The sequence below is a fragment of the Pipistrellus hanaki genome, assembly GCF_964339955.1.
Source record: "Pipistrellus hanaki genome assembly, chromosome: 3".
NCBI lineage: Eukaryota > Metazoa > Chordata > Mammalia > Chiroptera > Vespertilionidae > Pipistrellus > Pipistrellus hanaki.
The window spans coordinates 14,831,356-14,856,420 of NC_140505.1; the positions used below are offsets into that span (position 1 = coordinate 14,831,356).

Sequence of the window (25,065 nt, forward strand, 5' to 3'; positions counted from 1 at the left end):
GTGTGGGCATCCACAAATAATTGGAGGGAAGTGATTGAATCTCAGAACTATTTAGGAAGTAAAAAGATCAGGAGGATGTAGCACAACAATGTGAATATACTGTGGACTATATTTGTACAGCCCCTGAGATAAGAATGGTTTCTATATTTTCACATGGTTAGTAAAAAAAAAACACCCAGAAGATGCAACAGAGATCTCACATGTGACTGCAAAGCTTAAAATATTTACTATCTGACTATACACAGCACAATTTTGCCAATCCCTGGTCTAGGCCAGTGGTCGGCAAACTCAGTCGTCGACAGAGCCAAATATCAATATACAACGATTAAAATTTCTTTTGAGAGCCAAATTTTTTAAACTTCTTTTAACGTCACTTTTTCAAAATAGACTGGCCCAGGCGGTGGTATTTTGTGGAAGAGCCGCAAGTGGCTCGCGAGCCACAGTTTGCCTACCACGGGTCTAGGCTATTTAAGTCAGATCCAAGTGCAGATGTGGTTCCTGGATATAGTTCCTTGACTTTGGCTCCTCAGATGTTTCCCTTTGATATGAAGACCAGTGAAATAAAGAGACAAAGTGTCTGTTTCTCACACACCCACTATCGAATGGTAAACCTATAATAGAAAACCTGTAATAGATACATATTTCCATTCAAAAAGAGGAGAAAATGGAAGGGATATGGAATGTGATCCATAGCAATTCTGAAATTCAGTCACATTAGTTCCTTAATTTGACCTACTCCTGCTCTTTGGAAATGATTCTCAGTGGCCTTGTGCTCCATCTTAAGTCCTCTTCCACTTTGGAAACAGCCCATAATTGCAGATGAGTCACTTCCTCAGCCTGCCTTCTGCCTGTACAGTTGATGGTCCAGATGCTTCTATTCATTCCTAGTACAAGCCAGTAGAGATCCTTAAAGAGCCATAGGTTTCTTATATCTCAAGTTATAATCATCTCCCTTAGGCAAAAGCCACACTCATGTTTTTTGTCCCAAGACTGGCCCTTCTCTACCATGGGCCAGCATGAAACTGTTGTGGATTCTTAGAAGCCCAGCTGTCCAGTTGAAGGGATCTATTAAGTACTGTCTTAAATTTTTCTGAGATATCAACTTATCTATTGGTGTATAATAAATTACCCCAAAACTTAATGGAAAACTACAATCTGTTATTATTTCATTGTTCCTGTTGTTTAGGAATCCAAGTCTCTACTTTGCCGGATCCCTCTGCCTCAAGATCTCTCAAAGTCCACAGCAAAGGTGTCAGCTGGTCTATGGCCTTATTTTAGTCAGCTCAGGCTACCATAACCAAATATCACATAGTAAGTAGCTTAAACAACAGATAAACAACATTCTGGACATTGGAAAGTCTAAGATCAAGGTGTCAACCAATTTAGTTCTTGGTGAGGGCTGTCTTCCTGGTTTGCATACGCTCAATTTCTCAAAGTAGTAGCCTCATATGGCATAGAGAGTGCAAGCTTTAGTGTCTCTCTTCTTATAAGGGCAGTAATATCATCATGGGGCTCTACCCTCATGACCTCATCTAAACTTTATTACTTCTCAAAGACCCTAATGCCATCACATTTCAGGTTAAGGCTTCATAATATGACTTTTCAAACATTTGGGATTCAAACATTAAGTCAATAACAGGTCTCATCTAAGGCTGCATTTAGCAAAGAGCCACTTCCAAGCTTGCTCACATGGTTGTTTGCAGGATGAAGTTCCTGTGGGTTGTTGGACTGAAAACTCTACTTCCTTTCTACTCTTGGAAGGAAGCCTCCAGTATTCCTTGCCACATGGGCCTTTCTGGAGGGTAGCTCATTGCAGCTGTCTTCCATAATAAGCAGCAAATGAGAGAGAGTGAGAGAGGGTGTGTAGGATAGGGGCCGTGTCCTCTTTGTGATCTAACCTGGACATGATATCCATCACTTTTGCCATTCTCTATTTATTAAAAGCAAATCATTAGGTCCAGCTGATACTCAGGGGAGGGAACTACACAACAGCTTGAATACCAGCAGGTAAGGATCATTTGGGGCCTTTATAAAGGCTGCCTACCCCAAGGTCTTGTAGCTATACCCTTGCTTTGAACTTCCTTAAGGCCACATTTCCTTGATATCACTTTGGATTTGAGCTTTGCTGTTAGGTTTCTGTGACAGCAGGACCTCACTTTTAGGCATGCACTTATGTTTCAGTCATCTCTTGCTGTATAACAAAAACACCCTAAAGCTTAGTGTCTTTACACAACAGCACTCACTTTTTTGCTATTTTACAAGTTGGGCCAGACTCCGTGAAGACAGCTCATCCGCCTTCATGTGGCGTCAGCTGGGCAGCTAAACTAGGGCTGGATTATCCACTTCCAAGATAACTCACTGACAAGCTGGCAATTGGTACCGGCTGTCCGCCGAGAGCTCAGCTGGGGCTGTAATTCTCCTCCACGTGGGCCTCTGCACATGGCTGTGTGGGCTTCCACAGTAATTGGAGGGAAGTGATTGAATCTCACAACTATTTAGGAGGTGAAAAGATCAGGAGGATGTTACACAACAATGTGAATATACTTCATCCTACTGTACACTTAAAAAATGGTTAAGATGGTAATGCTATGTTGTGTGTTTTTGCCACAATTAAAAAGTAATAAATCAGGGGACGCTGGTGACAGCCTGGAGGTGGGTGAGAGTGTGGTGAGGGAGAAAGAACATCAAGAGTGAGAAAACCCAATAAAACACAGACTCTGGCCTCAAAAACTTTTTTTTTTGTGTGTGTGTGTGTCCAGCAGAGGATGCAGAAGAGTTCATCACAACACATGTGGTAGATACTGTAGCTTTCTGTTGTTGCGCTAACAAAGATACAAAGCCCGTGCCTCAAAACAGACCTTAAAGCCTGCGATTCCCAGAGAGAAGCATTTAAGACATAATTACAGGTTTGGATTTCTTAAAGCATGCCTCAAAACGAACACTGCCAGAGGAGCAGAGAGGAGTAATAAAAACTACAGGTGCATACAATCTTTCCCTACCAATCCAGCATGGAACCTGGTAGGCCAGAAGCAATGCGGTAGGCTGGTGGGCAGGACAGAAAGCAGATGTTTCTTGGTCATTAGCCCTACGTTTCTAGGATATAAAGTCCCTTTGTTGTCTTATGACTTCGTGCGTCTGGAAACTATTGCTACTGCGGAGATCTCACTTTTGGAACTCTCTTTCTTTGAAGTAGTAAACAGGTAATAAAGATCATTTATATCCCGAAGGAATGTACAGGCCCTTTCTCCCCCACTACCCTACCACCTCCCACATGGTCAAACTCTTTCCCCATACTCCCGGGGTTTTATAAATAGCCAAATTTACAGATTTTTATTGAGTTTTGTTGGCAACACGATTCTGTTGTTCTTTTGATAAGCTTAGACCATTAAAAAAAAATATATTTTATTGATTTTTTTTTTTTTTTTTTTTTTTACAGAGAGGAAGAGAGAGGGATAGTTAGAAACATCGATCAATCATCTGCCTCCTGCACACCCCTCCCTACTGGGGATGTGCCCATAACCAAGGTGCATGCCCTTGACCGGAATCGAACCTGGGACCTCTCAGTCCACAAGCCAAGGCTCTATCCACTGAGCCAAACGGGTTTTGGCGCCTAAACCATTCTTAATGGAAATAACAATATAGGAGCCCTCCTTTTATTGGCTTAGTACCCCCACCCCATACACTTTTCTAAAAACACTCTCACCCTTGACTAAATACTCTAGGTCTCCCTGCTTTGTTGTGAACTGCCTGAAGCGTCAGCTGACCGGCTGAGTGGTGCGATTTTATTTTTCCCTTTCCTGAAATCTCACCCGTTGTCCCAGTCTGCACAAGCTCTCTATCTGGGGTCTCCCCTATGCAAAATACCTAATAAAGATCACTACCATGAGTTTTCCTAGTGCCCTCATGGAAGCTCTCCATGTTCAGATGCTTCCACGAATTCAGACCCTCCTGCTTCATCATGGAAGAATCTAATGTTATTCAAGCTTGAAAGTCAAAACTGATAAGACAATGTGTTCATTCACTAAAAAACATTGAGAGCCTACTATGTGTCAGGCACTGTATAGGTCTTGGGAACACAACCATGAGCAAGACAAACAAGGATCCTCTCATGAAACTTGCTTTTTTTTTTTTTTAAATCCCAGAGATTTTTGACTTTTAACAATGGACAAAGTGCTGGCTTGGCTTAAAGACAAAAGAATCAGGTTCTCTGTTTGGAATGAAGCCACGTTTCCCTGAGTGGGGGCAGGGGAGGCCCTCCCAGCATCCTGGCATCACACACCTTCCACATGCTCACCGAGTCTGCCTGGAACCATCAATGACTAGATCAACTGTCATTTTTCTTGGGCCTCTGCCAGGCTGCAGCAACACAATGCCTTTCTGTGAAGGGGGTTCGGTAAAAGGCAAGAAAGGGCGAGGCGGGTAAAGTGCTGGCACTACCGGTCAGCACAGGAGCCCGAGACCACCACGCAGCCAGTGCTCGGGGACACAGTGCCCCCTCGTGGCTCCGCGTGTGCCAGAGTGAGGAACTGGAAGTGGGAACGGCTGTCCCAAGTTTCCAGATTAATTACCTCCTCTCAACTTCTACTGCCATTTGAAGACCCTGGGTTCGTTTTTTATCCAGGACACACCTTTCTCTTGCCGGAGAGAGAAATGACATCCTGACAGCCATGAAGTCTCCGCATCAAAATCTTCAGACTCCCCTCACCACCGAGAAAAACCCAAGTATCCCTACTGGTTTTCCTTCCATCATGCTCTCCAAGCAGATATTTTCTTTGCTTTCCGCAATTGTAGCCAGGATGTGCGATCGTGTTGCCGTGGGGCTGTTTGGGGTATCTTGTCGCCACAACACCGCTTCCAACGCCCCAACTCGGAAGCCTTATCTTCAATCCCCCCCTCCCCGCCGCCCTCTCCCCGCCCCGGCGGCACTCAAACCCGCTCCCAAAGACCGGCCGGGGGAGGGGGTGGGGCGGGGAGGTAAACAGCGAAGTAAGCAAATAATTAGCAATGGTGATTGCTGCTGAGCTAAAGCAGCGGCGTGCTGGGAGGGAGAATTCCTGGGGTGGGAAGTGAAACGGAACCTACTGCTGTTAGGGAGTTTTCAATGTGTGTTTGTGGCAGTCACGTTTGAAAAGCTTAAACGATAACAGTATTGGAAAAGCTCTCCATGGCCCGGGAGTAAATGGAACAACGTTAATAACAATGCAAACTTCCACGTATTGTAAACTTAGGCCGGGTAAGAATGCGTGCTGGGTGCTATCGCTCTCCCCATCGACCTATAATCTGCTCTCACAGCGAACTGCGGGAGATGAACCGACCACACCACCTCGCAGGTGAGGAAGGGAACGGAGCAAGCCGGCCTCGTGCTCCGACCTCCTGGAGGGCCAGCCCTTTCCTTCAGCTGCTGTGACCTCCGGAGGTCTGCCCCGGCCTCCGGTTCGGCTCGCAGGGAGCAGTGTTCCCACAGCCAACAAATATTTGCCCAGTGCCTGGTGTATACCTGGTAGCGCATTTTAAAGGCTGTGAGACCGAAAGGTAAACAGGGCTTGGTCTCGTTGTCCAGGGAGGGGCTCTCAGAAGAGTGAGGAAGACAGCCAGGTAAACAGATGATTCCAGAGCAGCCCGGCGCGGGCTGCGAGGGGGAGACGCCCCGGGGCCGGGGAGCCCGGCGGCGGGGCGGGGAGGCGGCCCGCTGGGAGGCGGCGATCCCGCATCCTGTCACTTCCCGCTGCCGACTAGGAAGGGAATAAGTGGGTCTAATCCGGTCCTGGAAAGAGGGGTAGGCTTTGATCCCTCGTGAGAAGCCAGCAAACAAAAGTAGCACATCGCACTTAAAGGGGGGCCTGGCGCTCCGAAGCCCCGCACCAGAGCCCCGCGCACTGCCCCGCCAGTTCACCCACGTCCGGCCGCCCAGAAGCAGGCTCTCCCTGAGGTCACCCTGAGGACCTGGCCATCCCTCCCCTTCGGCGGCCCTGACCCTCCGACCTGCCGCGGAGCCGGGGACCGGGGACCGGGGACCGGCGGGTCCCCTCCCGGCTCTCTTCTCTGGGCCGCGGACCGCCCCTCCTCCTGCGGGGGCTTCGCCCTCCGCGTCCCGTCCGGTCCCGTCCCTCCCGGCGACAGCCACTGCCCGGCCAGGGAGGGCGGGGGCAGGAGGAGGAGGGGAGGGGAGGGGAGAAGGGAGGGGAGGAGGAAGGCGAGAGAAAGGGAGCTGCCCGGATCCCGGACTTCCCAGAGCCTGTCCGGAGCGCGCACTCAGCGGCTCCCGGTCCCAGGTCCCCGCCGCCCGCACTCCGCCGCCTCCGCCTCCGCCCCGCGCCCCCCGCCCCGCCTTCCAGGAGCCGCCGGGCCCCTCGGCCGCCTCCCCACTCTCCGGGGTCACTCCTGGAGGCGCGCCCTCGCCCATCCTTTCTTCCTTCCTCCCCTGGCGCCCGCCTCGCTCTCCAGGTCTCCGCCCGGGTCCCGATCGCCCCGGTCGGTCCCGCCTCGGTCCCGGCGCCTCGCCTCGCCCGCCCGGATCCCCGCTTCCTGAGCCGCCGCCCCGCGCCCGCCGCCCGCCGCCCGGGGACGGGAAGAGGGCGAGCCCGCCGCGCCCAGCCCCGCGCCCGCCGCCCGGCGAGGGAGCCCGGGAAGATGAACAACGGCGTCAAAGCCGAGGACAGCCCCGCGAGCGAGGCCAGCCTGCAGGAGGAGGAGGTACGGGGCTCCGGGCGCGGGCTCCTCCGGGTGCGGGGCCGCCGGGCGCGGGGTGGGACGGCCCGGTCCGGGCCCCGGAGGGGGTCCCCTCCGAGAGCGCGTTTCCGTGGGTGCGCGCCTGGCATCGCGTAACTTTTCGGACTTTTCGGAGACTTTCTTGTAAGCATAATGCTCAGCTTTGTCTCCCCGAGACTTTGAAAGCGGAATCGAAAACTGACTCCGGGGTGACCTCAGATCCCTGGGAGCCGGGGTCAGGGCGCGGGAAGCGGGGGGTGCAGTTTGTGGGGTGTGTGTGTGTGTGTGTGGGTGCAGTTTGTGGGCTGTGTTTGTGAATGCGGTTCAAGGAAGGACTCGGGGAAAGTTCGTCCCAAAAGGATACCCTCCGTGCCCTGCCCCCTCCCTCAGCGTCGGAAGGTCTCGGTGAAATATCTTCCAGGCGGAGGCATTTTGGATTAATAGATAACTCCTGAGCCACATTCTTCTCTGATGAGTCAAAGACCCCGAACCTGGGCGATTAGGTTTTGTCAATTTAGGGCGACGCGGTGCTGAGGAGTAGGGGCGGGTGGGGGGTGGGGGAGGAAAGGAAGTTTAAAACTTGACAATTCACCAAGTGGTCATCGAAGCTGTTTTAATAGGACTTGGGCTTCTGAGCCTACATTTCTTGTGGGGGGGTCCCTAATAACAACTGAAAGGTTGCGGTGCGCAGCGCTCCTCCGATAGAAACAATTCAGGGAGGGTAGGAGGGAACTCCTCAACGCAGCTTTCAGAATCGTGTCCTTACACTGGTGGTGTCCCGTGTGGTGCTTCTGTTCCCGCAGGTGCAGTCTCTGGGGTCCAAGAAGCAGTCTGTTTCGCCTACTTTTTAAAGAGCCCACTCCCTTGAGTTCTAAGACATTCTAAAAAGGACTTTAGAGTGCGTGTGGATGCAAGTATGCATCTAGATGTGACCTGTAAAGCACTCTTACAGGTCTTTATCCCAATAGAGGAGGTTAGCAGAAAGACCCTAAACTTATAAAGTTTGTAGGGTGTTTAGATTATTACTGAGGCACTGTGTGGTGTGTAACCTAAAATTCTGCTAGGGAAGCCAAGCTTTGCGGAGGTTTAATAAATACATATAAGCCATCAGCACCTTGTCCACTTGTAAAACGGGGCATATTTAAATGGGGAAGATAGGGGAGAGACCTAAGAAGATGCAAACTTACATGGTAGTGTCACCTCAGTGAATTGCTGCAGGCCAAAACTTGCCCTCTCACTGGAGGAAATTGCCCATTTGATTATGAACTGTTAATTTGAAAAGTGTTGCTTCCATTCTTGTTTTCAACTACAAATGAAGCAACCATATAGACATTTTCTTTTTCAAAGAGATAAAGATTCCCATTTTCATGTTCCACTTTTTCTTGAACCTTACTGGGTTGCTTTGCTATTTATTTTCCCTACCTTTGAAGTAAAATTGAAGAAACCGTGACATTTGCCTTTTTTTTTTTTTTTTTTTAAAGAATTGCTACATGTTACTAATTCACCTAACACATCACTGTAATGCTTGCTTCAGAAACCTTTCTATTTCAGTTAGGTCGGCAGGCTGTTTACTTCGAAGGGTGGAGCTATAGTGTAGGAAACCATCTTTCTGTGTGTTCATCCAATTGAGAAAACTTGCAAATGGGAAATAGTTAAATCAGGCAAACCAAAATTTTTTTGGGTGTAGGTAGCAAAAGGTTTGCATATTCCCAATTGTAACCTACTTAACTTGATAAAATTAGAGAAAAGTCACATTTTTCTGCTTGACCTTTTATCTGTCCTGTTGCCCTGACCGTTCCTTTTCAGGTGGGAATGGCACGTGGCGCAAGGAAGTGTCCGTAGTCATAGCAAGGTATTTGCTATTTTTTTTTAAAAAAGAGGACAGTTAGGAAGATTTCAGAACCCAAATTGCACAAGAGGTGAAGAGAGAGGTTTATAACGTTAAGATTTCAGGAAAAGTGAGGAAGTTGGCCTGAAGGATCCAGGTAATTTTGCCCTAATTCCCTGGATTGGGTTATGTTTTGATTTGGAAAAACTCCTAACCTCTTTTGTCTAACCCTGAAAGCCACAAGTAAAATAAATATGGTTTTTAGTGAGTCCCATTAATGTGCTCAGCATTATACAAAACCGCCACACTGGATCCTTTTTCTGCCCACCCAGCGATCAGCAATTTGTCCCCAAACCCATTTAAAAGTCTTAGCTGAGGACTCGGGTAAACAGTACACACAAACAAAATGTTATATACACATAATGGCAAGAGAGGGAAAAAATGTGTCTTGCTGTAGTTTCTGGTGGTGATTGAATTGAGGAGGAAAAGAGTCGAGTCATCAAGAGAAAGTAGTTTATTTCATACATCATCCGGGTAATTTGCCCTCTCTGAGCCACATTATAGAATCCAAGTAATTTTCCCCCTATTTTAAAAATAAGTTCCTTTTCTCTTCCTCAACATTTTATCTCAGCTTCTAGAGCTTACACTGAAATAACTGATGCAAAAACACTTAATAGGTTACAACTGTATGGATTGTAAGTCTATTTTCTTGTACTTAAATCTAAAAAAGCAGTCTAGGATTTAGGAGAATTTTTTGCAGCTTTTTAAGTTTGGAAGTTTTTTTTTTTTTTTAGAACTTGGGCAGGACATATACTTCAGCTTTGGGTAGTATTTAAAACTTAGGGAGGGAAATAATTTTAAGATTTGGCTAGCCAACTGTGGAAGAGAGAACACATCTGGCTATGCATGTGTATTGCTATGCAAATTGTAAAGGAAAACTGGTTGTCAAAATCTTTCTGGGATCTGAGAGTTATAAGGCTTATGTACAGGGTATTAGATTATTTCTTATATCATTATGCAGTTAACAAAATAATTCCTAGAATTTGCCTCTAATTTTGGACTAGGCAGTATTTTCTGAAACACCTTTGGTAATTTACACTTGATCAGACTTTATTAATAGATAAGTAATGACTTAAACTTATTTACCAGTTGTTTTAAATATGAGCTCTCTTAAAACCTAGTAATGGTAGACATAATGTCTTTTTGGTCACTGACTTTTCAAAATAGGAATTTCTTTTTGGGAAATAAGCTAAATAAATAATTTGCTTTTAGTTTTATTTTGTGTCATTGGGTACTTTTTAGGCTGATTACAGGTTATTTTTTTAAGGTGTTTTATTATGTTGAGGTGCTGATGTTAGAGTAATATCTCCCTAAATTGCATTGACTGAGTTTTCTTGTACTTAAATCTAAAAAAGCAAAGGACTTGGCAGTGTTGGAATATTGATCAACAAGATGTTTGGCAGATGTTGGGCAGAAATCAACGTAGTCAAGTCAGTTTTTCAGAAGTTAATACCAATCTTTACCTCGCATTCCTTCTTTTAAAGTGGGTAGTAATTTTGCCAAAATATTGGGGTCATGAAGAAAATAGTTTCTTACAATTGGCACAGAGAAAAGGGTACCGTGTCCATTTGGTGTGGCAACCTCAGGTTTTCATTGAGTGTTAAGATTCATCTATATTATGAAAAGTACAGAACGGTTTTATACAATTTAACCATGTCTGGAGTTTCTGTTACTCCAAATCAAATCTAATACAATCAACGTATACTTAAGTCAAAGGACAGATTTGGTGACAAGTGCGTTGGGTGGAAATGTGGTGACTTCATAGTAAAATGATGCTGCAAGACCACCGCCCACATGGCACGCGCTTTTTGTTATTCTGGTGGTTTTTGTTATTCTCCCAGTGGTGGTTTTCCCCTGATAAACCCTTCTGTTCATGTGCAGGCTTCTTTGTTTCCATGGCATTTGTTCATGGGATAGATAGTTTGGCCAGGACAAAAGTGATCAGTATTGGGATGGGGAAGGAAAAATATCTTGGGGACTTCAATCAACAGAAATGTATTTCCTCCCAAATCTGGAGGTCAGGAATTTTAGAAGCAATGTGTGTCCACATCGCCACGCTCCCTGGGAGAATCTGATTTTGTCTCTTCCTGCTTCTGACTACATTTCAAATGAGGGGATAATCCTCAATGTTACAACATTATATGAAGAGAAAATATTTTTAATATCCATACCATATGCCAGTTCTTTAAAAAAATACATGTCAAATAATAAGAAAAATTGTCAGATTGGTGGAATATAGATCATTTTTATTTACTTTCTGATGTTTTTCTGTGCTTTCTGGATTTTCTAAAATGAACACATGAACAAAAACAACGACTTTTGCTTTGTAGAGGTCATTACGTTTCTTTGCGCTATCTGTAGGTGTCACGAAACCACTGGTCTGGTTCCGTTCTGTTTTGTTCACAAGTGTGGCTGCAGGAATCTTAGACTTTCTTCACAGTGTTTCTCACCTACTCCCTTGTCCTGGCTCATCTTCGTGATTTTGAGCAGCTCTCTTTGTTCTCATCTGTTTTCTCAATCCATCCCTACACCCTTTTGCAGTGTCCTCTGACTCCCTCAGCCTCAACGCGCCTTCAGCGTAAGGCCGATCTCCACACAGTAAGATCCAAACTTGACAAAATTGCCTGAACATACTCTGCAAACCACTGCTTTCACCCACTGTTTCCCTCTTGATCTTGCCTGCACTGCTCTCAAGTTTCAGCCTTCATTTTTGCAGGATCCCATCACTCAGTCCCTAAGAGATGGTTTTCCTCAGAATCCCAGTTATCTCTGTTTAGCTTTCTGTTATCTTCATTTAAGTCCTGAATCATTACCTTCTTTCCTGTGGTGTTTTTTTTGAAGATCAGTGACATCTTGTCACAGTATTCCCAACACTCAACACCTACTACCCCAGCACCAGCGAAGTACTGCACACATAGTTGCAAACTACACACACACACACACACACACACACACACACACTTCTTTTTCTTTATACATGCATCACTTACAAAATAGCCTTATTGGTAGGATTGGTGATGATGTTAAAAAGCAGCCACTGTTTGTGATGGAGATCCCTTGCCCACAGTCATGGATGGATCCGCTGGGAAGTTAACTCCCTCCACCTGCCATGAATGGCCTCCATTTGAGTTCACAGGTGAGCATGCCTGGTCCATCCTCCAGCCCCCGCCAGTGTGGGCCCGCTCACTCCGAGGTTGCATTTGGGTCTTCACCATTAGAATTTGGTTTCTGCTGCGGAACTCTCTTTGATCCTTGGACTTGGGCTCCTCCAAGGCTCCCTGGAAGAGCACAGAGCTCCCTGAATTAGTTCCCAAACAAGCCTGCCCTGTGTGACAGCCACTTCGGAATGTTTGTGTTCAGTTTCACTTGGCACCTTCGTGTCTGCCTGGGGATAGGGGAAAGGGAATGCAAATGTTCCTCTTGAGCAGTGCTTGCTTTGGTCAAAGAAAAAACTTAGGGAGGAATGAGGGGAATGAACCTTAATAATAGCTGCAGCAAGAGTGTGTGCACGGCTCAGTGGGCTTGAGGCCATGCGGGACGTACCTGGACCGGATATTTAAATGGATGCTATGTCAGTATCAGAATACCATCCCTGATGGGGATGAGTTTATCTGATGTCTGGGGATAACTTGGGTGTGACTCTTCAATGTGTATTGGAAGACTGTTTTAAACAACCTCAGTGTATTGTGTGTGTTTGGGGTGGGCAGGGCTTGACTGCAAATAAAACCAAGACAAGTCTTTGAGTTTATCAGAATACAGTTGCCCAGTTGGTCATGTTTATGATAGCAGAAACAAGAAAATACTGGAATATTGGATCCTATGAAATTTTCAGAAGTCTCTTAATCCATTCACCCACGAAATGGTTAACCTTTGAATATTTACTATATGTCAAGTAATGGCCAAGCAGTTGATGTGTATTAACATTGTTTTATCCTCACAACAAATTGATGCGGGTACTGCCTTGATGATGAACCTCATTTTATAGGGAGCCACTGTGAGAGGCTGAGTAACGGGGGTGATGGGCAGATTCTGGGGGTGCCAAGGCCTCTGATGGCCCTTGTGAACAGACAGGTGTCATAAAGCACCATGCTAAAGCAGGACACAGTGCACACTGCAAGGAGAGGGTAATGGAGCTGTTGTCAAGGAAAGCTTTGACAAGAGGTGACAGTTGAGCTAGGTCTCAATTAAAGATTTAGCCAGATGAGGAAAGGGTTGAGACAGTGGGAGAAAGACTGGCCTGTATCAAAATACAGGGGCTTTTTAAAAAGGACCCTTTTTGGAGACAGCAAGCAAGGCCCGCCAGGAGAGGAAGGGAGAGTCTGGGAGGCCTCAGAGGGGAGATGATGGAGGAGCTGGCCTTTGATTCCCGGGAGTCAGGCTTTATCTTGTGATGGGATCTGGGCTGCTCTGTAGGAGAGACCTGGCATTCTAGAACATTCCAGCGGGAAAGGGGGTGCAGCAAGTTTTGGAGTGGCCACAGAGCCAGAGAGACGGAGGTGTTCAGGGGCCTCAACAACTGTCAGATTCACGGGAGAGACGGTGAGCTGCGTCCGGGCAGTGGCTTGGGTTTCCCCGGTGTATAACCAGCTACAGTCTTCGGCTGTATTTGTAGAAATAGGAAATGGGGAGGCTGAAAAGGGCAGAAAAGGAGGCACATAGGTGATGAAGACGTTGGTTTGGAGGTGCAGAGATTTGATTTTGAAAAGCGATTTTCAGAACAGTTCAAGGACCTGTGGGCAATGTGAGGGCGAGGGCCCAGAAAATTGAAGAGAGATGCCAGGATTCTGTTTTCTAGGAAGCCCGTGTGGGTAGGCAACAAAAGAGAAAGGCATTTTACTTAAGTTTTTATCAATGCAAAAAAGTGTTTGGGGAGAGAGGGAGAGAACTTGGGGAAAATTAAAGCAAAAACATTAAAGCACTCTGTAATGTAGAAATATGAAAATGTATTACGTACAGTCTGCCTAATTATCACCTAGTAGTGTTTGGTATACTGAATCCATTTGAAATTGGGAATAGGAAGGAGCTTAGAAAAATCTAGGTACCTATAGTATTTCTCATGCTTTTTTTTTTTTTTTTTTGCTTTCATCCACAGTCAATGGAAATTGTTCTCTAAAATTTTCAGTCAACTCCCAGGCTTTCACACTCCATCCCTGTTCTCCCTCCCTCACCCCCCACAACACACACACCCTGTGCCTAGAAGGTCAATCTACCACAACATTTGTAGGTGGGCTTACAAAGTACAGGTAGACGGGCGGCTTGGAGAGTCTTCAGTGTTTTTCTAAGAGAAAAATTTCCCCGAGTTGCTTTGTTCTTTTTTTTTTAACTTTATTTGGTGGTGGAGGAGGAGGTGAAATAACAAAATGAGCCTTTGGCCAGAGACCTAAGTCGCCTATTCTGTGGGCCACATTTTCAATGTGCTGCTGCCTTTTCTGCTCTCGGCTAAGGATCTGCTGGTGGAGAAAGAAAAAAAAGAGAGCCTGGGAATTGAAGTCAACAACCTGCCCCTGCATTGGTGTTTTCTCCTAGGTTTTAACTCACTGTAGCCATTATGATGCATATTATGCAGAAGAGTGGAGGAAAAGGAAATAGCAGTCATAAATGCCAATCACACCAGGATGATGAGCTTAAAATTCCGGGCTGTAGTACGGCATTGTCATACAAATGTAAATGCTGAGGAGCCGCCTCCCTCCGTCCTCCCAGCCCCTGGGGTCTGACAGAGGGGCGAGAAACCCGGGTGTCTCAACATTGGGGTGCGTCTCACCAACCCTTGAAAACAAGCAGGAGGCCACTTTCTCCTTTGAATTAGCCTTTATTTCTCACGAGTTGATTTTTAAATGACATTCCTTTTGCTCTTCCTGAATTATGTCACCAGGTAGGTATGCCGGCAGGTGGCCAGCATTATTTTAAGAGAAGTCTCAGAGATTAAAAATCAGTGTTTTCCCGGAACCCCCAGGATCCAGTTTTGTGAAAAAAATCTCTCCTAGGCTCACCTAGAAGATGCATAGTTGGGGCCTCCGGAGAGAAGGGACTGCACGGAAAGTGCTATCTTATTACAGAAGTACCAGAGTTTCCTTTGTGCTGGCAGGGGAAGTGCTGCAGCGGTGTAATTACCTTCCCCAGCATGTGTGATTTACAGGACTTAGAACGTGCGAGTTCCAGAGGCATCTGTTTTTCAATACGGTATCCCTCTAAGCCAGCAGGAAGTGTTTTGGGGTTAGAGGAGGGACGGTCGGACCGACACACACACACACACACACACACACACACACACACACACACCCCGTCCAGTGCCGGCCCAGGGATGCTGGGTGACAGGGGACTGAAAACACTGTGAATTGCCTCTCCCCAGGGCCTTGCTAATCAGAAGGAACAGGGAGCGGCCGGAGTCCAGTCAGCCACTGCTGGGCCAAATCCTTGTGTTCCTGTTCTGCCTTCTCCCCTCTCTCCTTTTTGAAACCCAATTCCTCCTTTTCCAGGATCTTGAAACATTTCCCCATTCATGAGCAAAAGACTTGTTCGAGCTAACTCATGCCGAGACCATTTTTTGTTGCTCAGATTTTCTTTCTGAGTCCCACTTAATGGGTAAGAAAATTAATTGAAGGGCGAGTTGAAGATCAGGTATATATCCAAATACAATCAGATTTGTGAAAGCGTTTGTGGATTTATTTTTATTTTTGCACATTCATTCATTAAGCATTTACTAAGGAGTGTCTGTCTACTCTGCTTTAAACATTGCACTTTAACCGCATGGAGTGTTACCATCCCATGGTTAGGGGTAAGAAAACCGAGGCTCTGGGATATTAAGTCATTTGTCCAAGGTTTTACAGCTGGTGGGGAGAAGCTTAAAATTTCTCCAGTGGTGCATGTGACCGACCGGGCCCTGCCGGTCTCTGACCTCATCCTCCAGGAATCACAGCCGCCTTCAGCCTTCGGCTGCTTGGCCTTGTTAGGTCCCTCCAACTGGCCAAACCCGTTTCTGCCTCAGGGCCTTTGTGCTGGCTGTCCCACCCTACACCCAGATGTTTACAGGCCAGCCTCTTCCTTGTCACTCATTCGGATCTCTGTTCAGATTCAGATGTCACCCGGAGAGATCTTTGACCTCCAAATTGAAAGTAGCTCCACTTTCCAAACCACTGTTGCAGCCCTCCTCTTTCTTTTTCCCCGATGGTACTTCTTAGTCACTGACATTACCTGTGTACTTATTTGTCTTCCACTCCTGGAATGTGGCTCCATGGCCGAAGGGACCTCTGTCTTAGGGCCCTTTGACCCCCAATACCTGAAACTGCTCGGCAATTTTTTTTTTTTTAATAACTAGACTGACCTGTCAAACTCAAGCCTGTACAATACACCACAGCATCATAAACCTTTTCCCAGCAGTTTTTAGATTAAATTTTAATGAATACTGCCTTCAAGGCGATCATTTCTGGATCCCCATCTCCACTTAATTACATCAGAAAGTCTAATTATCACAGCTTTTAGCCAGGAAATTTGGGAGGGTAAGTGTCGATAATAGATCCCTTGTGGTCGCTTAGGGGTTATGCACAGTTGTTTGTTTTTACACATTAAGAACTCTTCCTTTCCTTTGCCCAGTGAGAATGGAGACCCAGTACAGAATTTCCCGGAGCCAGGAGGGAAATGTGGGCCTGGGACGGGGTGATGGGTAAAAGTACGCTAGGTGACTTTGATTCCTGTTTCGCAGACGTGACTGCTGGGTTGCGCAGGGTTCATGTTAGTAACCCAGGTGGAATTGATTTGGAGATAGACTTAACACACTCTGTCCTATGAGTTAGTCTAGCCTCAAGCTCAACAGTGTTTTCTCTCCCTCCGTTTGCCTACAAAGTGGAAAGGCACGCAGCTCAGGATGATGGAGGCTGTGGCTGGACCAATCCAGCCCTCAGGCACCTGTACGGGCAGCCTGGGGGGTGGGGGGGGGCGTCCAGTGTGGGTTTTGTGAGCCTTTATGGAGGCACCGCACAGGCACAGGTCACGTTCACGGGGCAGGCCCATCGACTCAGGAGCCGTTGGTATTCGAATTTCAGGATGAAGGAAATGTAAGTCTATTCCTTTGGTCGCTGGACTGCCTGCTGAGCACACTGATGCACTCATGGAAACGCAGGCCATTGGCTAAGCCTCATCTGTGGCATTCATGTCACAATACAGGACCTTGAGCAAACTTTTTAAACCTCACGGTCATCCTTTGAGAGTGTTAGAACCAATGGCAGGTACATCCTTACATTAGTTCTTGACCAAACCATCAGTACTCTTCATTCGTTTTTTAAATTGTTGTCTTAGGATTCTCTCTCCTTTTCTCAGGGACTCAGGACAAGTCATTTCAGCTGTTTTGTCAAAGATAAAGTGAAGCCTCTGTTTCCTAAACTAATATGTAGGGATTGGACAGGCAAATTGTGCGTGAAAAGAACTGTAGCTTCACTCCCACTGCCCACCTAGCCCACTCCCGTTCCCCGAGGTGATCCTGAGCACACACGCCCGCATGGCATCCACCTGGGCGGAGGGACAGGCTGTTGGCAGGAGAACGGCTGAAGCCTGACCTTTGTTTTGTTTTTCACTAAGTCAGTGCCTCTCCTGAAGAATGGGTAGGAGTTTCTGGGTGTGCAGAAGGGCCGGAAATGACCGGCGCTAAAGAAAGGGATTCTTTAAGTCCCATCCTGCATCTTTGTGTTTTGAGGAGGATTATGCAGAGGACCAGAGCTAGGAGATTAACCTCTGCCTGAGCCATTCTGATGGGGGAGAAGATTCCTTCCCTGCCTTTTCTCCCAAGGGCCCCAGGGCCAGGCGGTACCAGCCCTGAGCACCAGGGGAGCTCTTCAGGAGGGTGTTAACCCCCCCAAAACAAGAAAGGAGCAGGTTGGGCAGAATTACACCCACTGTGACATTTAGCCTTAACCTTGGCTTTCAGACTTAGCTTGAAAAACCCATCACCAGCAAAATGCAGAAATATGGAATGGAGGGAGGAGGAGAGTTTGTAGGGTCTGTTTCTCCATAAGTAAAAAATGGGGCGCTGTGATTTGCTAGTAAATGCCCTATAAATAAATCAAAGATTTGAAAAACCGTGTTAACTACTGTCTTTATTTTTCTAAATCTCAACAGACAACCTGGATCGTAGGAATGACTTCAGCCTCCTCCTCCTCTCCTAAGTGGTGCATGTGACCGGGCTCTGGGGCAAGGGGGGGGGGGGGGTAGGGGGAGGGGGGGGCAGGAGAAGGTGTTTATAATCATGTGGGATAGCTGGCCCAGATGAACTAGGAACTGCCAGGCCTCTCCCCAACTTAGGGATAACTTCCTGTCTTCACTGGTAAGTGACGTCTCTGTATCCGGCTTTGTACAGCAGGATCCTGAATTTATGTTTATTGCTGGGGAAGTCGTCGTCTTATCAAAATTACTTTGCCTTTACAAATTCTTGCTGACTTGCACCATTCTGGGCACCCCATTCCTTCCTCCCTCCCCACCCCCTCAAAGGAATATAAATTTTCTCACTCATAATTAGAAATACACATTTTGTTGAAAACGGTGTTGTGGTTTACCTACGTTTTCAGAACACTTGAAAAGGCAAACATCTTCTCGAAGAAAACACATGACTACACCACTGTTTTTAGGCTTTCCATCGTAACTGCAGTGTTAGGAAGACCTGCCGATGTGTCTGTTGGATACTGTGTGTTGTGGATAAAGAAGTCAGTTTACTTACTGCCCAGCACCAGCTACTGAATAGAGGAAGGCTAAGGCTGGTGCTCAGATCCCAACATGTGCATTAGATGTCATGGAAGACTGTACTTTATAAAATATGCTTATTGTTTAAAAGAGATGTGGCCATTGATAATCCCAAGGTGTCCAGGGGAAAATTATTCCCATTGAAAATTCCAGTGTCCGACGTGTTGGTAGATTTTCTCATTTTCGTGCCACATAAACTTTTGAGAAAGGTTACTGTCGTGTTATTAATTTACAGATGTTGAAATAGACGTTGATTTAAGATTTGTTTGGCGGCTTACTAGTATATACAGTGTACACTTGGCATATGTTTTTCATTTAGGGTATCAGTTGTTTCCCCGTTATTATCTGTGTAACACCACTTGAATTTTTATAGAGAAAATAAAACACGAGTGATAAGCTCAACATTCAGCTGCTTAAGAACTGTGCAATATAGCACTAAAATGCTTTGCATTGATCATTGTTTCTGCCCCAGCCTTCCAAGCATTCCCAATTGTGGTGTTATCTGGAGGTTCGTTTGTGGGTTTGATGGCTTTAGGGTTTGAGCAGCTTTTGCCTATGGCTCTTCACATTCGTGCGACTACTGGCAAACTTGAATCCCAGTGAAATGTCCTGGTCAGAAGTGTTGGTCCATTCCCTTCGCGTTCTCAGATCAAAGGGAAGCATCTTGCCCTTTGCAAGACCCGCATCTGTTGCCATTTGGTCATAGTGCAGCCAACCTCCGACTCCTCTATCTTCAAAACAAAAAACAAGGCAGTGGGGAGGGAGCAGAGCTTCAGAAGTGCTTGTGGGTTTGGAATATTATGCGTTTCTGGTTTTGGCAAATATACTTGGAGACGTTTTAACCATTAACTGCCTCTTCCTCTCCCTTTCAAAGCACCCCGAAGGCCTTTCATCAACCTAAGAATTGCTCTTATTTCTGTTGTTGTAAATCATGGGTCATGATTATCCAGAGAAATCCTGGTGTGAGCGCACCCTAAAGTTACCTACAAAGGGTTGTTTTTCCTTATTCACTGAGGAGGTCAGGCCAGGCGTAACCTGGGTGCCACTTGGTGCAGGAGATCGAGGCATAGAAACCCAGCTGTTTAACCTGGCGCCCCCCACTCACTCCAGTGCTCTCCAAAATCTCTCCACGAACCTAATAAGCATTATATTTTTCAAATTGAACTTGCAATCCTGCTGCTTAGGAAGCCTGCCATACATACCTCACCTTCCTCTCTACCCCTAATGGATGAATTTGCAGTCACGTGAATTAGGAAATTTCTCATAGAGAGATGTGATAGAGAAATATTGTAAGGTTCACAGGTGGTTTCCCTTTATGTGAAGCTCTGAGATGTTAGCACAGTTTTGGGTAGTTGCTGTCGCTGGGCACTGCCCACTCCCCTAGCAGGGGCTGCAGCACAGACACCTTGGGCGGCAGAGATGATCTCTTGGGAGATGTTTGCATATTTTACATCCTGTTTTGCACTCAAGTCTGTGGGTCATTCCTCCCAGAGTTTCTCAAAGGAAGGGTAGTAATGTGTTCTATTTTAGAGATTAAAAGAAAATAATAAATCCATTGGATTTTTAATTTATTTGTCTTTTAGGTTTGGGACGACCAAAATTCCCAAGCCGTTTGTTTAACTAATTGGATCACTTTGTACCCAAGTTTCTTTTCACTTTTTTGTTTTGTTTTTCAAAACAAAGTTTTTGTTTTCCTTTTTGGCAAAGACGTCCACCTACATTAATTCTCCTCCCTCTCCTCCCCTCTTCCCCCAGAAAGAAAAAAGAGGTAAACAAAAAATATACAGTTCTACAATTCCCTTCTTCACAACCAGGGTTAACACTGGTGTATATCTTTTTAAAGCCCTTTTCTCTGTGTATGTAACACACACAAACACCCACCCACCCCTGTATTTTAGCAAAGACGAGCTCGTGCTATGATAATGTTTACATTTGACTTTTTTTTCTGGTTGACAGTGTTATGAACATCTTCGCGTGACAGTGGGTATTATTGATCGTGTAGCTTGTTCCCAGCTTTGTGATATAAACAGTGTCTGTACATCCTTCTAGCGAAATCCGTGTGTGCGCCATAGTGATTTCCTCTGCTTAAACTTTTAGAAGTGGAATTTCTGGGTCAAAGGGCGCACATTCTTTGTTAAGGCAGAAGCTGTTCATTGCCAAGTCCTCTGTAGAGGCAGTGTGCTAACTTCACTCCCACCGGCGGCTTCAGCAGGCCCGTTTGCCTAGGTCCCTGACACTGCAGTTCAAAAAAACATTTCAGGGGCTGCTCCTCACCGCGGAGTTGTTCCCATTTCTATGCTCTCTGTGATTCAGAATTAATATTCCAGTCTGATCTGTACAACATCTGGACCTGGCATGTTGACTTCTTAAAAATCCCATTTGAAGATACTGTCCAATGGATTCAGGTACTGCTGTCGGTACCAGATGTTTGGCGGGTCATTTCTGGAGATGTCATCCCTGAGTTCATTGAACATGAGAGTGTTGATTTTGTGATCTTGTACATGAAGTCCTTGATAGAGATTGCTGGCTATACACGTCATGACTGGCGATGACCAGTACCTTGGGTGTTGTGTGTGCATACCCAGCATTTCATGGAGGCAGTTCCAGCATTTGTCAGGTTCAGTCCCATTTCAGAACGGTTAGATTGTGGGAACGTGTCTGAACTGCTGGGTATGTCCTTACCCCTCCACTTTCCTGGTCACTGTTTGGTTTGCTCTTGAAATGAGGGTAGAGACACGCTTAGACGTGTGGGTCAGTTTTGGAGGACAGCTAGCCAGTTACATCCCTGGAAGGACCTTGTATGGATACAGTTAAAACAAAGTCGCGGACCCAAATGTTTCTCCTCCTCCCCAGTCAGTGGAGGAGGAGGGCAGGCTCCAGTGGAGGAGCTGCCAAAAGTGTTCCTGTGTCTGAACAGCGGACTACTGGGGCGTTTTCATCCTCCCGCAAGGGGCTTTTCACTGTGAATGCCCACAGCATACCGAGAGCCAGAGACTGTCTGAGGAGTGGAGCTAAGGTCTCCCCATGTGGGCAGGGCAATCACCATTAACCCCAGCCCTCAAGGCCTCCTTAATTGTTAACAGAACATTCCTGCCGAGCACACACCCTCTGCAAAGCCTACACACATGTTCTGAGAGTGTGACTCTAGGAAGTGAGCAGATGTAATAGAAACCTCAGTCTTGACTCATCCTGACTGTTGCATATGAGTGGAATTTGCATCTCATTTAGTGTTTAACAAATTTCCACTGAGGTCATGAAATAATATCGAATTTATGTGCACACTAGTGGCCTGGTGCACAAATCCATGCACATTGAAAGAAAATTGATTAGAAGAAATATTTTAATAGCGCTATTCATCCGTTCTCTATAATAGAGGTGTCAACCAAATTCACAGTAGACAATGACAGATAGAAACACACGTGTTCAATTGGCACCAGCGAGAGCTTTATATGTATCGCACATGCCCGAGTCAATTTAGCCTTTCTTTTTTAGATATAGAACAAATTTGCTTAATTAGACCTGCTTGCTGATTAAGCTAAATTTTCCAGCCCAGTGAAGCACCCCAACTTCTCTTTCAGGTAATTGTCAGCAACACAGCAGTAAATATCAACACAGAGCACATTGTAGATCACGCATGGAGAACAAAGGTGAAATATTTAACTGTAGCAATGCTTGACTATATTCTGTGCAGTGAGAAAACCTGAAGTCATTTTCAAGGTCGACCATTTCTTTTCAGTCGGGTCAAGTTTCTAAGCTTTCTAAAACTCCATTTTCTGGCTAATGAAAAGAAAATAGGATTCCACCGAGTCTCCTATCCAGGACTTCCGTAAGGATCAAATGAGATGAGGCGTGGGAAAGCGCTTCACAGACATTTGGTTAAAGTGTGAAATGTTTCCATCTGGCTATGAAGGCAGTCCTTTTCCTGAGCTGAAGAACTGTAAGGAGGCTAGAGGGAGAGGAAGCCGGGCATTTCTATGTGAGGTCATTCCCTGGCACCCACAGCGACGGTTTCTGGGCTGGGCTGGGGGTCACGTTATGTGCCATGGGGCCTCAGCAGCATTGGCTGCGTTTTGATGGGGGGTTGTTCCGGGGTGGTGGTGGGGCCTGTGTCCCACTTGGGAGAAGCTGAGTGTGTTGCTTTGTGGGCTCCAGGTCTGCAGTGCCATTTCTCTAAATGGCCAGTGTACATCACGGCAGCTCCTGCGTCGAGCTGCTGTCCCCTGGTGGTCAGTGCGCATCATAGCTGCTGGTTGGACGGTGGGACGCTTAACATATTAGCCTTTTACGTATATAGATAGCTTCTTTCTCAAAGGAACTGGGAGCTCTTTTGCAAATAAAATAAAAGCATGCCTTCTTTTCTTGAGTCTTAGAATCCAGTTGAGAGATGGCCCAGGAGTGGGTGAAGAGAACATTGGTTAGTGGGGAGGAGGTCGATGCCCCTCGGGTACAGTCATTGGTCCTTACCGAAGGTGAGCTGTGAGCCCGCTGTTGTCTTGGCCCCTCAGCGGGGATGTGGAAGTGTGTACAGAGAACGGTTTTCCTGCCTACACGGAAGGACCCAATCTACATAGAAGACACTGAGGAAACCATCTGAGTTCCCATGTAAATGGACGGCGTTGTGTAATATAGGCAGGACTTAGACATCCAACGAGGGAGATCATTGTGGCTGAGAGTAAAACAGGCTCTTTGGAAGGAAGAGATGGGCCGTCACTGGTAAGGTTTAAATAGGTTGAAAGAATGGACACTGGTAGGAGAGTGTCACCGTCATAAAGGGTTAGAGGTAGGAATGGTTGTGGCATGTTTATGTGGTAGGGAGAGCCTTATTTGGCTTTTATTATTATTATTTTATTTACTTATTTTAAAAAATATTTTATTGATTTTTTACAGAGAGGAAGAGAGAGGGATAGAGAGTTAGAAACATCGATGAGAGAGAATCATCGATCAGCTGCCCCAGTGGATGTGCCGGCAACCAAGGTACATGCCTTTGACCAGAATAGAACCTGGGACCTTTCAGTCCGCAAGCTGACGCTCTATCCACTGAGCCAAACCAGTTTCCGCTGGCTGTTGACTTTTAATGCATGACAATGGTAAAGGTTTGAGGATATTTTAAAGAATTTTGTTTGTCAGTTGTCATTGGTGATAGTTGTACAACCTGCAGAACCCAGTGTCAACATGTTAAGCCTTTCGCCTGTTTTGTTTTTTTTTAAGCCAGGCTTGCAAGGCCACACAAGCCGTGTGGATTAGCATGCTGGAGTCAAGAAAGCATTTCCCTCTTTGACGATTTCCCCTTCACTTCCTCCACGAGAAGCCATGACTGCATTTGTTTCTTTGTGTCTTCATTCTGCCTATTCAGAATAGCACGGCTGTTATCAGTCGTGGTGACGCTTTGCCTTAGAAACGAAAGAAATATATAATTCCTAGGCGATAGAGTCATCCCACGGATACTAGGCTCCTACTGTATTTAGGCTCTGGCGATACAATGGGCAGCAAATAGACATTGTCCCGGACCTCTCTGGAACGTACAGTGCAGTAAGGAAGTGCATAATAAATAGAAGCACAAGTAAACATAGACGCACAAACTGATAAGTGCTCTGAAGGAAGGGCATAGTCGTGTGAGACCATAATTGATGGGCTTAAAAGGGGACCTTTGTTTGCTTTGTTCCAGGCACCGTTCACATGAGTGTGTGTGTGTGTTAACTCTTTTAGTCCTCATGACACCGTCACGCTAAGTGCTGACCGCCATTATTCCTAATGTACAGGTGAGGAACCGGGCTCAGAGAGTTGAATAACGTGCTCGAGGTCACAGCTAATAAACGGCAAACCCTGGGTTTGAACCCGAGCAGTTAATCCAAAATCTGTCATCTTGGGCTAAACCTCACTGCCAGTCTGGAGTGCTCTTCCTACAGAGAAGTTTGTTCCAAGGAGATCGAGAGGTCTCTTGAGCTCAGTGCCTCTTAGGATGCTGCCTTCGCGGAGAGAGGAATTTGAGGTATGGGACCTGCCTACGCCCTCAGTGATCAGTAATGTGGCAATCTCTTTTCGAGGAGGTGAGTCACCCGGTTATATATAGTGCCTCTGCTTTCAGAGGTTCTGGGTGGCCTCTGACTTCTTGCCGCAATCTAGCCTTTCCCGTCTTTTCCATCTCACCTGTCTGCACTCTCCATTAGGCCTTCAGGGCCTCAGCTGACTTTCACTCACTCTTAGTCCATTCTATACTAGTGGCAAATTCCCCTTCCAGAGGTGTTGCCTGGAGGCTCCTTGATCAAAGGATCCGATGTGTAAGAAAGTGCTCTGAAGAGTCAAGAGCAGTGTCCACCACATTTTTGTGGAGCAGTTAGGGGTAAGATCCAGATTTCATTCGCCAAATGTAAAGCTCCACATGACCCAGCCCTTCCCTGCATTTCCAAGCTTCGTGTCTACTGTCTGCCCCTGGCCCTCTCTCTCTTTAACCCCAACCCCACAGCTCGGCTGTGACGGTAGCCCGTACTTTTGTTAATAACAATTTTATTCTATTGAGGTATAATTCACCCTTCTATAGGGTATCTTACAATCCACCCCCCTAAAGTGTACACTTTATTACTCAAATATTAGAATATTTTTTGTGAGCCCCCCCCCAAAAAAAAACAACAACACATGTGCTTATTATATACTTATACCACCTATAATATTACAATGTGCTAGGCACATAGTAGGCAGTTTAGGGCAAATCAGTGAACAAAGCTAAGCACCTTGCCTTTGTGGGG

The 25,065-nt window shown here is 46.2% G+C and overlaps 1 protein-coding gene across 3 annotated transcripts in view; it reads left to right on the top strand.

The window, feature by feature from the left end:
• The first annotated feature begins 6,187 nt into the window (after nt 1-6,187).
• Nucleotides 6,188-25,065, top strand: part of RBPMS (RNA binding protein, mRNA processing factor) — a 159,344-nt gene continuing 140,466 nt past the window's right edge. Inside the window, exon 1 of one of the 3 annotated variants that reach the window (XM_084877075.1) lies at nt 6,188-6,693. In XM_084877075.1, the coding sequence (XP_084733201.1) occupies nt 6,631-6,693 (63 nt within the window). In that variant the 5' untranslated portion in view covers nt 6,188-6,630. The remainder of the gene's footprint in view (nt 6,694-25,065) is intronic. The other 2 variants (XM_084877076.1, XM_084877074.1) reach the window with 2 other exon arrangements.